A 14,071-nucleotide genomic window follows, 5' to 3' on the forward strand; every position below is an offset into this window, starting at 1 on the left:
ATACGGCAAACTGAAGAAATAAATCTTTTATTTTTCATTCCAGCACATTCTATTCAGGGTGTAACGTGGGACAAAGACCAAAAATTAGTGTACGAACTGGTCTTACGAAGCCGATTACAAAGAAGCGATTGCACTGTGTATTTGACGAAGTGAGTTCCACAACTCATATCCACACTCGGGGATGCAACAGGTAAATGGTACTTTACAGTAGGTATGTGTCGTATGTGTCATTAAGGCAAACGTCCAAGTCTCCATGATCATCTAGCTCTACTAAGAGTTGAAGGATCCAATGTCAAAAGGAAAACATTTATATCATCTGATGTACAAATATATATACTTGAGGGATTTGGGGATAAAGATCACTTGTGTGCCTTTTAGAATGCATTTCTTTAAATGTCTGCAATCTTCTCTCCGCTGCAACAGTCAATATCATTTTTAGCATCAATAAGGAGTCGTAGCATTTTCATACGGACCTGAGGGTGCAACACAGAGGTCTTCCAGTCCTCAGTACATTCTTCTACTGTCCCATGGCAACAGAAATGATTTGAACGGTTGTTTTTCGCCGATGCACAAGCGACACAGAACAGCTTAAATACGTCGCAACATTTTCCTTGACCATTTTTTATTCGTCTAGCTCTCAAGTGCAGGTAAGAATGCGGTCATTTAAATATACCGCCACTACACACAGAAGGACAATAAAAATAGACAGAAAATACATTACTTTAAACATGTAAGCATGTGATCTGGAAATAAAACACTCCCAAAATACTTCCATGTCAGAGTTTGCAGCAGTATGGGGGATCCCAGACCAGATTAAAAATGGCATTTCTTGTGTTTTTTTCCCAGTGTTTTTTTCTCAACTCCAGACCAGGTGAAGCTGCTGTGTCAGTAAAAGGCAGGGCAGAGCTGCATGTCCTGGGCATGAGGACACTGGAAGGTTGTTGAGGACTTGTGGGAGTCGAAAAGATGGGCGGAAATGTGGACAGATCAGATGACCGGTGCGGAGCGGTCGTTGGTGACAGTTGGACGTAGCCGGACTGTGGCGAACGGGTTCCCTCCCCTGTGGAAAAAGCAGCAGATATGAGTCGTGAGAGCGCGTCTGCGTGAAAAGAGGGAAAAGCACGTCATCCCGTCGGTGTCCTTCTGTGACTTACGCGAGGTAAGCGGCCGCAGGTCTCGAGATGCCGTTGGGCTGGGCTGCCTGTGGAGAAAACACAGATACACCATAAACTCTGGGTCCCAAGGTCTACACTGGCTGTAACACGATTTTTACAGTGCATATCTACGACACATTTGCCCTTTAAATGCCACAGTCACCCCATTTGTCACCAGTTTTGACGCATTTACATCAGTTTGATATACATTCTCATCCAGAATGAGCCTTTTGGGCTGCAGGAGTGGCCACACGGGGTAAATACATGGGTTGGGGAGAGTGTGTGAAAGTCGGTGCTGCATCATATCACAAGACAGCGTGTGGAATCTAGACCTTCTGGAATTTCAAGCCTGTTCCACATCAACTGCGTGTAGTTGTCTTATGACGAGCCAGAGTCAAAGCCACCGAATCTGAACGCAGGGCATTTTCACAGAAACATAATTTGAACATAAAGTTCTTTTTTGCTTATCTTTGCAGACTAAAGTCTAATATGACATGACGATGCATACGGCGTTTACACCCAGTTGAAATCATAAATTGAATTAGCAAACCAAAGGGGGGAAAAAGGGGCATGTTATTATTCTCACTGGAGAGACCAAAAACTTTATAGGTCCTTGTTACAACTTAGACAACTACAGTATGTCTAACAGACAAGACCGCTTGGAATAGACGAATGTAGCTGCAGCATCACAAACATCAGTCACACGCACGCATGAGCACGACGTGACAGTGTGTTTTTCAAATCAATAGTTTCTTCTGTGTCTTGTGAAACACACCCATGTGAAATCACTTCCTATTTGCGATTATTGTGACTGTATTTACAGTCCAGCTATATTTGAGGATCAACCTCTGTCAGAAAATGCATACAATTGAACGAAAAAGTGTTGTTTTTTTGTGTGACACACAACGATGTAGTGTCCAAAATCGGAAATGACTGCTCACTACAGAGTAAACTACTTGGAGTCTATTACACGAGGAGAGGTGAATGAGAGAATTAGGGAGTGGTTTACCGCACAGCCATGGTATTATGAACTCAAGAGGAAGCGCTCAACATAAATTGTTGATCTTCCCGGCAACAGGCCTCCCAGCCTTCAACCTGCAGTACTTGAAATATTCCACAAGAGGTCAGGAGTGGATCGTGCGACTGACGTGTACAACGTGTTCCGGCCTTTTGCAAGATCCCTGTCACAGGGTCAGCTGTTAGTTCCCACGGCACCCACACAGTTTCACATCTGTCCTCCTCTTACAGATGTTTGGATTACAAAATCATGCAGCATTAATCAGGGCTGGTGGAGGGCTCATTCCTTTATTCACAAGGACAGATCGGTATGCATTTCCCTTTTGATGCCATATGTAGTGCTGCGTGTGCCATCAGTCCATAATTTCTTTTCCCCAAAAGCAGGTGTGTGTGCATGTTTGCTGTAGAACCGAGGCTTCCTCTGAGAAAATATTAACCAGCTCCAATGATTTCTTTAAGCCTTTAGCTGTTACTTCTGTTTTTGCCTCACTGACCTGCCTTAGCAGGACGCCCACTTCTAGGGAAAACAGCCACAGTAAGAAATAAATCGCCTCCATTTATAGAGTTTGTCGAACTGTGGAACTCCTGAATATCAAAACTCTGAGAGGACTTTCTGACCCTTTCCAGCTTTGTGCAAATCATCAGCAGATGCTTCTTATAAACAGCAAAGTCAAAATGCCAGAGTTAGTTAAAGGAGCTCAAATTTGGCTTCACTGATTGGACTCCAGGTTTGTTAACTCCGGACACCATTTACTTCTTTTTGTCATTATCCTCGGGGTTCACATACTTAATCTACACTGTTAATGCATTGAGTACAGAGAAGAACAACACACTGATTTGTGTGTTATTAGTTAAAATAGTTGGTGTTTTTGCGTTGTTGTACCTTACATTCATACATAAATGAAGATAACATTTTTCCCTTACTTTTTCTTGCTACTGAACTATAAACTGCAGTTTCATACAGAATAATAGTGTGCATTTAACACAATAACTCCTAGCTCGGTCAGGGAACCAAGATTGTCTTCACCATGTCTTTTCTTTCCTGTTTCACTGATACTGAACCCGGAGGTCAAAATTGTGTTTGCTCCTTTAACTTTCTCTGTTGACCTCAATCTCTCAGATCTCTCTCCATCCTCTAAATATATAGTCATTATCTTTTCCTCCACACAAAGCAGCAAACCAGTGAGGGTGCATTTTTCTCTCATGGTGACAGTGCTTTCCAGGGTAACCCCCTCCTGTCAGCTTTCCTTCTGTGGGCCGACATGCAATATTGACAAAAGTCTTTTGTTGCATTAATTGGTAATAAAATGTGATCTGATATAATTCACAAAAAAACAGACACACACAAAATGCTTAAGCTAATAACACACAATCTGTTGTTGTGATTTTGGCTCCATTATCCACTTCACATTCACTTTACACCTACAAGTGCAGGAAAACACACGCAAACAGAACATAAACTGATGCGGCGCACACACACACACACACACTGAGTCATACTGACGATAAAGTTCCTAAAAGTTGCTAACTAGTCGTTAACCGATCAAACACATGGGCGCAAACATGCACAAACCAACACTCAGTCACACCCGCCCCCACTACTCATACTCTGAGCTGAACATAAACCAGTGTATTACCTACCATCGCTACAGAGAACTTTTCCCACACGCAAGAGTATTCTGGGATCTGTGTGTGTGTGTGTGTGTGTGTGTGTGTGTGTGTGTCTGTGTGCTTGTGTGTGTGTGTGACTGTGTGATTTAAATAGAGTTAAAGCAGCGGTTTGAGAGTCACTAGAAAAGAGTCGAGAACAAACCACCCGGGAAGTGACCCTCACTTAAAGTGACCCTGAAAAAGGAGGGGGAGAGAGAGAGAGAGAGAGAGAGAGAGAGAGAGAGAGAGAGAGAGGTATGTATTGAAGGAGAGATAAGTGTTCAGATGTGGAGATAAACAGACAAAGAACGTCAAGAGAAACTGAAAGAGTAAAGAGCGCGACAAAGAGGGAAGATGGGTACACCATTTAATGCTGAGCCAGTGATGGAGGGATGCAAGCCGGATGTAGACCGACAGGCCTGAGGGTGGATGTATGAGGGGAGCTGTAGACCAAATAAGTGGTAAATAATAAACACTGCAGAGAAAGAGTAAAGTCTCTCTTTTAGCCATTTGACCACTGAACCTCCACCTGGGTCAAATGTGCACAACACACACACGCACACAAACATATATAACACTGTCAGAACAATGTGTGTATGACCTTGACATACCGCAACACATTTACATCAATCCAGCGCAGGGGAACTGAAAGGGCCCTTGCAAGTTCGGCGGAGACTTTGCATAGTATGTAAATGGAGTATTTGTAAAGTAAGGACAATGTTGGAATAGGAAAGGGCTAAAATATTGCATCCCATATAAACAAGGAAGAATGTAAACATTCATGAGGAGGCATGTATTCAAAAACATCTGCTGCTGAGATACAGAAGTGGTGTGTGTGTGTGTGTGTGTGTGTGTGTGTGTGTGTGTGTGTGTGTGTGCACCACGGGTGACTTCATTCTCCCAGCCAGACCCAGACCCTGTTCTCGTGTCTGTCCCAGTGTTACTGCCTCTTACTGGAAACGGAGTCTCCTGGAGACCCATTATCAACGCACCAGGGATTACTGTACCAAAGGCCATCTTCTCGACAGCTGTGTCCTACTCTTCCGCTGACTCAAGTGAGGATGAGTCCTGGGACAATCAGGTTTGGACAGGCTTTCAGAGTACAGCAGGAAAATGGCTAATTTTATGCCCTATGCCTTTCTTAGGCTGTTTTCAGGCGAAAGATGAAAATGTCCGGAAAATCGGGCCCTGACATTTTCCGGAGTTTCACTTATGTCAGAGCAGCAGCAGATTGTCTGAGTCAGATGCGAATGTTTAATTTTGAATGTTTCTCAAAGACGATAAAATAAAGCGTTTCATTTGTTTTCTAAATTTCAAAAAGAACATTTACTAAAGAAGCTTAAGTGAGATTTTGCAATCATAGAATGAAAAAAAAAAATCCAGAACAAGCACTTTTCAGTCTGTCCTTGTGCGTCACCTGCAGCTTTTCATGAGACACGGAAACATACAGTAGTTGACGCAACGACAACAAACATCAGTGTTAAAGCGTCTCCGAGTCCAAATAATAGATTTTTTTATTGTGTGTCAGCTGACAATGAGTGTATCAGAGTAAGGTCAGGTTTCCAACACAGACATGAAAAGCTCATGTGACACACACACGCACGCACACACACCCAGGTACTGTCATTAGCAGGCAAGATAAGGCTGCACAGCTGAGGGTACAGTAGTCATGCTACAGTAGGTATCAGGTGAGGCTGGCGGCACTGTGGCAGGGCCGTGCCAGCACGATGGAAACGTCTGGCAATTGGAAATTCAAGACAATTGTTCTGACCTGATAAAATTTCTGAAAGCAATCACTTTTAAAAAGGCGGGGCTTAACTGTGCGAGGCTTAGTGGAATTCTTTACACGTGCCTTAAACTCTTTCCAAAACCGTGAAAATGTCAGATGAATGCATGTAAACCGAATCACCCGCCCCCCTGACTGACCGTGTTGTGATCGGACGAGGAGGAAGAGGCTGCAGAGGGCGTGGGGGAGTGCTGGTGGTTGTTATTTGTGGTGACGGCGCTGTTCTTCACCGCGTTGCGCTGCGATCTGTCACTGTAGTCCGCCGGGGGGAGCACCATGGTCGCCTCATCCGTCTCTGTGTCCTGATGGTGCAGGTCGACCACACTTCGACTGCGGTACGGTGCCACGGACACACTGTCGGGGAGGAGGAGAAACAGGCGGCGGTTGAAAGATGAAGTTATAGGGGAGAGGAGAGAGGACAGTGAAGTGGAGGAAAAGGCCACTAATTAGACTTTGCAGGACTCTCCCGTCGGGTGTGTGAGCTTCTGAGATTCGAGGGCTGTAACTTTGAGTTAAGGATTGATAATGAGGTAAAGGTCAGTCTTAGAGTTGATGTTGAGTTCATAGACATGACACAGGCAGGGTCATGAGATACAGCCCTACATACGGTCAGAGGAGGTTCCTCATGAGGACAAAAGGACAAGGTCATGAGATGTGTGTTGTTGTTGTGTCCCCCGGCGGTGGTTATGGTTTAAACTTTGCATTTCCGTGACTGGTTGCAGTTGTCTGGCAGCCTCTCTGTGGGAGGTGCAGCACATTAAGATCTAATTAATTAATCCGACAGGGATTAGTCTCTTTGAAGAAACGCCCTGGAGTCAACTCTCTGAAACCCCTCCCCTCGTCTCTCTCATCAGCAGCAAACTCCGTTAAGCGGCACACAACATCCTGTTTCCTCACATTTTGCTGGGCCTGTGTGAAAAGTCCAGTTTTAGATTGATAATTTTAATCACACAGATGTGTTACAAAACCAATATATGAGCAAAAGTTCTATTAGGGTCTGTGATTCCTAAAAATAATCAAATAAAAAACACTGGAAAAGTGTTTGAGCACAAAAAGGAATCAAAGGTTGAGCAATGGGAGAGTCGCCCATAGGATTAGAGAGGTTAACAGGGGTAACTAGAGGAAACACTGCCAACAATACAGCAGGCTGTAACATGAAACCTGCTAGTGTGTGTGTGTGTGTGTGTGTGTGTGTGTGTGTGTGTGTGTTGGCTGGAACGTGGAGTCCCCTTACCTGTTGTCATTCATGAGTGGCTCCGAGAGCGCCAGGCAGTAAGATGAAGGGAACCAGCCCCTCCTGCAAAACAGGGACAAAAGAGAGCGAAGCCAGGTTAGGAATGATTACATCTGTGCTTAATGCGACTGTCAGCCTCAAAATCAGCTCTCATTGAACAGGAATCTGAAAACATCTCTGACTGATTGGTGAAGAGCTCGGCCGCTCTGCCCTCTAATCAAAGGCTTCCCAATCTTCTAATCAAGAGACAGGCAGAAAGGATGAGGACACGGTTACGGGGGCAGATATGTTTCTCCAGCCCTACAATGAGTATTGTTGAGATATTGTAGAGCTACTATAGTTCTCCTGATTGTTGTATATACTGTAAGGGTATCCATGGTAACCCTGGTGGCAGAAAGCGGGAATCCATCAAAGAAAAGACTTGCCGATGAATGGATGCCTCTGTTTTGCGAACAGATTTCATCAAATGGAACCATTCAACATTTTCTTTGCTATATTTTGCTGGATTTTTCTCTTTCTCAACAATTGGCTGGAGTCTCATTAAATTTCAATCTTTTCTAATCAATGACTTGAATGAATCTATCTTGTAGGAAAGGTCTCAAACCTGCCGAGCTGACACAAATCACCAAGAGTTCATTTGTAACTTGGATGAATCCTTATTTGTATCCTTATCAAATAAATGAGTCAATTCCTCAATAAGAAATCATTCGTCATAGAGCTGAAGATCAGACCAAGGACTGTGTGTCATTGTATTGTTATGGGAACAAGATTGTTCGTAATCAGCCTCTCCCTCCATGTGCATAAATGTTAATATTTGCACATATGGCCAAAGGAACAGGCGTTTCCTTCGTGTAGCTCTAATCAAAAGACTGGAAAACACACCTCACTCAATCACACTCATATTTATAATAGCTATTATTTATGTAGGGAAGGGTTTTCCAATCAGAACACATGCTCCTTTCCGGCACCAGTGTTACCGCTGGTCACTGAACAGGTTCACTGAAAAAACTTGACATGAATAAAAAAACCTTGCTCAAGGACAGCTCGCTAATACAGGTAGCCAGGGGTGTTTACTGCCCCTCGTGACTGCTAACTGGTTTGGATGATAAGACAAGATGATCAAATTTAAGTGGGGAAGGAAATGATGATGGTAATATGCATTGTCACAAGTTTGATATTATTCTTTGTCAAACGTTGCCATGGTGCGTAATGCATTACCACTGCATTTCTCACTCACTCTGATTCCAATGTAGCTCCCTCTCTCGCTGACATTCATTCCTCAGTCCATCAATACTGTGTGTGGGTATTGGAATCCATGTACTTGTTGCCAGGCAAGTTGCCGGGATACACAATCAAAGCTGATATAAGACAAAGGAAGAAAACCCCGCGAGAGACCCAAAAGGATCTAAGCCGAACCTCCTGCAGGACATGTAGGCCCATCTCTCCAAATGCCGTCTTCTGATAAACCCGATGAGATACACTTTTTAAGACTTTCGGCTCCTGCTCACGCAGCTCGCAGCAGCACCAAAGTTTTACTAAGCGACAGCCACACTTTAGAAGAAAACTTAACTTTAAAAATTATTCTTTTCTGCCCCTTGATCAGTTGTTTTTCCTTTTTTAGGGTGTGTGTGTGTGTGGGGGGGGGGGGGGGGGGGGTATATATCAGCCAGGTAATTTCCCTTGATAGAGATGAAGATCAAACCTGATGAATGATTAAAATTCAAAAAACACACTTCCAAGGGCTTCAGATCAAATCCCTCTTTAAAAAAGTCAGACATCAGAGACCTGGGGAGAACGGGCTTGGTTGGCGCCTGCATGTGTGAGCGAGCAGGTGGTACCTCTGAACCTCTCTCTCGGCCATCGCACATCCCGCCCTCAGGCCATACTTTAGTTAGATTTACTTATCAGTGAGGGTTCCAGCTCAAGCATCACTCAATGAGCTACATGGCTGGCATCAACAATCAGGTAAGGGACCATCTGGCCAGATTTCGGACAGCGCAGTCCAACGCATGACGATCTCCTGAATATTAGCAGGACAGAGGAACCTGACAGGCATTTTTAAAACGACTAACAGAGATGTTCATTACAAATAAATATTATACGTTCACAGAGCGATAGCATCACACATGCGATCACATTCCTATGTGCAGTGCTGCATGTGCACATAACTTCCCTTATTTGTGTGATTATAGCCTTGCAACATCCAGACAAATGCAACATGTGTGGTTCCACTCACTTTCCGTTCTTCTCCAGTTCACCGTACATCCACCCGTCCCTCTCCTCGGGGATGAGCAGGATGATGACGTCGCCCTCGTCGAAGCTGAGCAGTGTGCTGTTGTTGCCGGCAGCGTGGGGGAAGATGGTGCGCACGCGAGGCCTCTCCACGATATTGTTGAGGCCCGTCGCGACAGACATGGACCTGGGGAGACTTTTCTCCTCACCGTTCCCATGAGCTGGAATTGTGGACGGAAGAAAGAGAATGATGAAGAGTAATGGAAGACAAACAAAAGAAGCAGCAATCATTTATAACTACCATTCGTTTGATACAAACATTTTATCCAGAAATGGGTTTCAGGAAATTAGCAGTAAAACTCCTTTAAATAAAAAAAGTGATAACTATTCAGAGCTGAGTGAAGCAGGCACTATTGTTCCAGGCAAGACAAAGGTCAGTCACAATTTCAGCAAAGAACTGATGGTTTTTGCACTGTACTCACTTAAAAAGCACAAGCTTACAGGAACATCATAAGTCATACAATTATAATACCTGTGCTGTTGTTGGTGGTGGCGGTTACAGTGGCAGCTTTCTCCTGGGTGAACATGTTCGCCAGAGGGCTGGTCTGAGGCTTCAGAGGCGGAGCCATCAGAGAGCCAATGTTCTGTCACAGGACCGTTGGACATAACGTTAGCATGTCGGCAGCTATGCAGGTGTAAGGCCAGTACTGGTTTTTAAATACATCAATATGAATCTCCGTCTTAAAAACCTGCACATTTAGGTGCTCACATCATCTCCTCTACAGGAGGAGTCATTATTCGGTTTCCATCATGAGCAGTTTTTGAAATATATTGTCGCTGTACCGCACAGCGTACATGAGGAAAACTGCACTTGGGCGACACAAGGCAGCAACATATATAACATAGCACAAGGCCGTGTCTTTATTTTTATACCCTCAACCCTCCCATCATACCAGGCTGCGCTGAGACGGGGAGGGAGATGGCAGCGGTGTGATGGTGACCGGCGCCCGCAGCCCCTCGATCATCGACAACACGCTCTCTGGCATGTTGGTGGCGTCGTTGCACTGGTCCTGCCAGCTGCTCAGCTTCGCCGTCAGTATGTCTCTGGCCTGTCCAGCAGGCAAGGGCATAAGTATAGATATTTAAAGAAAAATGAGTAATCAGTGGCAAATGTGCACACATTTTTCATCACTATGGTAACACGAAGCGTGGTGGGTTTTGGAATAAATTGATCTGGCTGCTGTCTCGAAGGTTTTCTCTGTCCGGTAAACAGTGATATTATCCGGAGGAGAGTGAAACATCAACGACATATTATATCAAACGTAAAGAAAGCTTTCATGCGGGCCAGTTAAGTGACTTGTACCTTGTCATGGAAGGAAGCGAACTGGTAGGAGAACAGACAGTGTTTGTCCACCAGGAAACAGAAGCGTCTCTTCTCCTCCAGCAGAGCCTCCTTGCAGCCGTCCGCGGTGAACAACTGCATGTCCATCTGACGGCTCGTCAACGTTTCCAGGCACTGACAACAAACACACGTGCACACACAGGTGATTCACTTGAACAAATGCAATACTTTGCACAATACATGCAAGTTCAGAGTCTACGCGTGCAGAAGCAAATGTGATTCCAGTCTCTTTTAAAGGATTAACAGGCTTTTCATTAGAAAGCCACAGTTTCTGTCTTACAAACTACCATCTGGAATAGATCATCATGTCGTCTTATCTCCCTGTGCACATGGTCTGCGGCCATCAAGGCCCTTTCACTGCCAACCTATATGCAAATCCGACAAGGACAAACAACAAGAAAGGAGCACGGTCCCTGACTGAATACCCTAATCTCTGTCTTGCAGAAGAGGTGTTATTAGTCCAGAGTTTACTGTATTGACACATTGGGCCGCCATTAGTGTCTCGTGAAAGGACAGAGCAAGAGGAGGGAGAGGGACACTTGCACGGTCTTATCTACACTGACAGCCTGTGATTATTAACGAAGAAGCCCTGACAATGTCCATGAGCAAAGCGACAGCACACTTTTCTGAAATCTCATCCTCGGCTTTGATCATTTCATCAAATCTAAAACTTATTTCGTCATCCATAATGTGTTGGTTAACTTGACGTTTCTTTCGTGAACAAGCACAAACACAAAGAGTTTTGTTACTGTAGTAAATGGAGATATGAGTGAACTCACAGGAGAAGAATAGATTCGGAAAAAAAACTACTACTGTTTGGAACAATACTGAATCATATTAATGTCTTACTAGTGCTAATGCAGGATTATTGCAATGTATGCAATACATTTGTATCATTTTCTAGCTACATACATAGTTGTAATAGTGAAACCAATTGTCTTCTTGAGATCAATATTGTCATCCTCATCCAACTGGCTGGAATAGGCACGCCTGTTAATGATCTTATATACAATGACACACACACACACACACACACTCACACACACACACACACACACACACACACACACACACACACACACACACACACACACCACACACACACACACACACACACACACACACACACACACACACACACACACACACACACACACACACACACACACACACACACACACACACACACACACACACACACACACACACACACACACACACTCTATTCAGCTCTTACAACCCTCGTCGCCGTTAATGTCTGAAGACTTTATTTACCAGGAATCTGTGGTGGATGAAATAATACGTTCAAGGCTTGTTTGTGAAGCAAACTTTGATTCCTCAGATTCTGCTCTAATATTGATTTTTGCAATGATTGGGGATTAATGCTATTCAGAGCTTTCTATACTTTTCATTCTTCGTAATAATCGTCTAGTCATTCCTTTGATTCATCATTTAATTGGTTAACCTATAATATATATATATATATATATATATATATATATATATATATATATATATATATATTTCAAATACGAAAAACAAATCGCAGAGCCAAAGATGAATTCCCAATCCAAAAGTTACTCAGTTTAAAAAGGAAAGCAGTCAATATTCACGTGAGGCTGAAAGAGAATGTTTAGAATTATCGCACTATTACTTGCTGAAAAATGACTGAAGCAATTGTTAAAATAAATAATTTTGTCTTCCCCGAGAGCTACAGCTCCAGATCATAGCATGTGTACATTTAAAGTCACACAGCCCAGCAACTTACTGCATATATATAAAAAGGTTCTACACATTAACTTGAGGAAGTGTTACCATTTTTCCAGAAGATAAAAGCTCCAATAACCTTTAAAAAGATAATGACAATGCACTAATTTATTAACATCCATAAATCCATTTTGGGTTTCTCTATCTCACTCTCTGTCATTTCTATGTTCTTTTGGTAGGGTTGAACTTGCTGGCAGAACACACAAACCCTTGAACATGCAAAGATGCGCACAAACACACGATGTAAGGCAGGTTTAGTAAGATCCACAGCCCTCAGGGTCGCAGCTCTGAGCTCAAACCCGTCTGCAATTGTCATTCTGCAGTGTCACAGTTTGGGTGTGGTGATGGCATCACATAATAACAACTTAAACTGTCTGTTAGGACTTCACATTCCACAGCGATTCATTATGTACAACAAGTTAAACCATGTGTACGAGAAAATCCTTTTCCCCCCCGGAAAAATGGACCAAGTATGATTTGTATCACCAACACTTCTAGCCAGAATTGGCACGAAATACAAAAAGCGCCTCGGGGCATCTGTGAATTTGAATATAGAAAACATACAAACAAAATATACAAACATTAAGCTCAAAGCACATTACTTGTGCTGATAAGGGACCTGAAAAACAACTAATCCGGCTCAGATATAAAACTAGAGAGGAGCATTTAAATTAGGCTGCTAAGGTTCTGCACTAAACAAACATGTCTCAGAGGTCCAACAGAATGAATAACCCCTCTTCTGAGCGGACACGGCAGCAAAGTGTTACTGTGAATACGTTTGCTTTTACTTAAAAGCTATTTCCTTTGGTTGGAACAATGTGGCGACTGTGCAGCAGTTGAGTGCAAGTCTGTGTAGATAATTGTACAGATTGTACAGAAGTTTATATCCAGTAACTCTGGTGAAATTCAAACATTGCTCGCTGTTCGCTTGCTTCGGCATATGCGCGTCCAGTGTTATCAGTGTGCGCACGCGGGTGGAGCAAGGTTGGCGCATGAGAGGACCGCATGCGGATGTATACGAGGTGCAGGCAGGCAACAACAAACATGGAGCTTTTCTTCTGCATGACTGCACAGAGCAGACACTTTGCACATTGTCCCCAACTACTGTTACAGTGGCTTTGACATGCTGCGTCTCAGGTGCAAGGTTTGGGAATGATTGAGTGTCTGTGTAATTATGTCTATGCACATAAGAACACACTTGTGTTTGCGTGTGTGTGCGTGTGTGTGTGTGTGTGTGTGTCTGTGTGTGTGTGTGTGTGTGTGTGTATCTCAAAGAGAAGAGAATCCATGTACGTGTCATGCATCTGTTGGCGCCTCTATGTTTGTCTCACCTCGCTCTCCCTGTTCTCGTACTTGTTGGCATTCTTGCCTTGGCTCTTTCTTCTCAACTTCTTCAGGTCTGACTGGGACCTCTCCAGGGAGTCCTGCTTCATCTTGTGCTCCATCTGATACCTCTTATATGTGGCCTGAAGCAGAGGACAGGTACATGTGAATGCTGGAACATGACAATCATGTCACTTAGCAAAAAATAAAGAGGGAATTTGCAACTTCACAATGACTTGTTCATTACAGGTTTGAAATTTCAATGGAGTTGAAACACATGTTGGACACGTGACATACACACTCATTAGTTTGCTTCACATAAGAAAAATCACACTTTTTTGCCGGCATGTGTCATTCTGAAACACATTATCACTATTGTCATTTCACTCTCATTGATTTGATGTAATGTGTTCAATTGGTTCAATTCGTTGTTTGACGAAAATGTAAATTTCACAGAGAACCATAAAAACCTTATGGTCCTTATTATACTTAATTTTATGTAAATG

General features: G+C 43.5%; 1 protein-coding gene across 3 annotated transcripts in view; it reads right to left on the reverse strand.

Moving 5' to 3' along the window:
* Positions 1-11: 11 nt before the first annotated feature.
* Positions 12-14,071, reverse strand: part of baiap2l1b (BAR/IMD domain containing adaptor protein 2 like 1b) — a 25,538-nt gene continuing 11,478 nt past the window's right edge. For all 3 annotated transcript variants that reach the window (XM_047328066.1, XM_035615427.2, XM_035615426.2), the window contains 9 exons: positions 13,574-13,708; positions 10,437-10,589; positions 10,027-10,182; positions 9,606-9,717; positions 9,078-9,294; positions 6,842-6,904; positions 5,748-5,961; positions 1,155-1,201; positions 12-1,060 (listed from right to left, as the gene is read on the reverse strand). In XM_047328066.1, the coding sequence (XP_047184022.1) occupies positions 988-1,060; positions 1,155-1,201; positions 5,748-5,961; positions 6,842-6,904; positions 9,078-9,294; positions 9,606-9,717; positions 10,027-10,182; positions 10,437-10,589; positions 13,574-13,708 (1,170 nt within the window). In that variant the 3' untranslated portion in view covers positions 12-987. The remainder of the gene's footprint in view (positions 1,061-1,154; positions 1,202-5,747; positions 5,962-6,841; positions 6,905-9,077; positions 9,295-9,605; positions 9,718-10,026; positions 10,183-10,436; positions 10,590-13,573; positions 13,709-14,071) is intronic.

This window comes from Scophthalmus maximus, chromosome 17, assembly GCF_022379125.1.
Source record: "Scophthalmus maximus strain ysfricsl-2021 chromosome 17, ASM2237912v1, whole genome shotgun sequence".
In the NCBI taxonomy this organism is placed as follows: Eukaryota; Metazoa; Chordata; class Actinopteri; order Pleuronectiformes; family Scophthalmidae; genus Scophthalmus; species Scophthalmus maximus.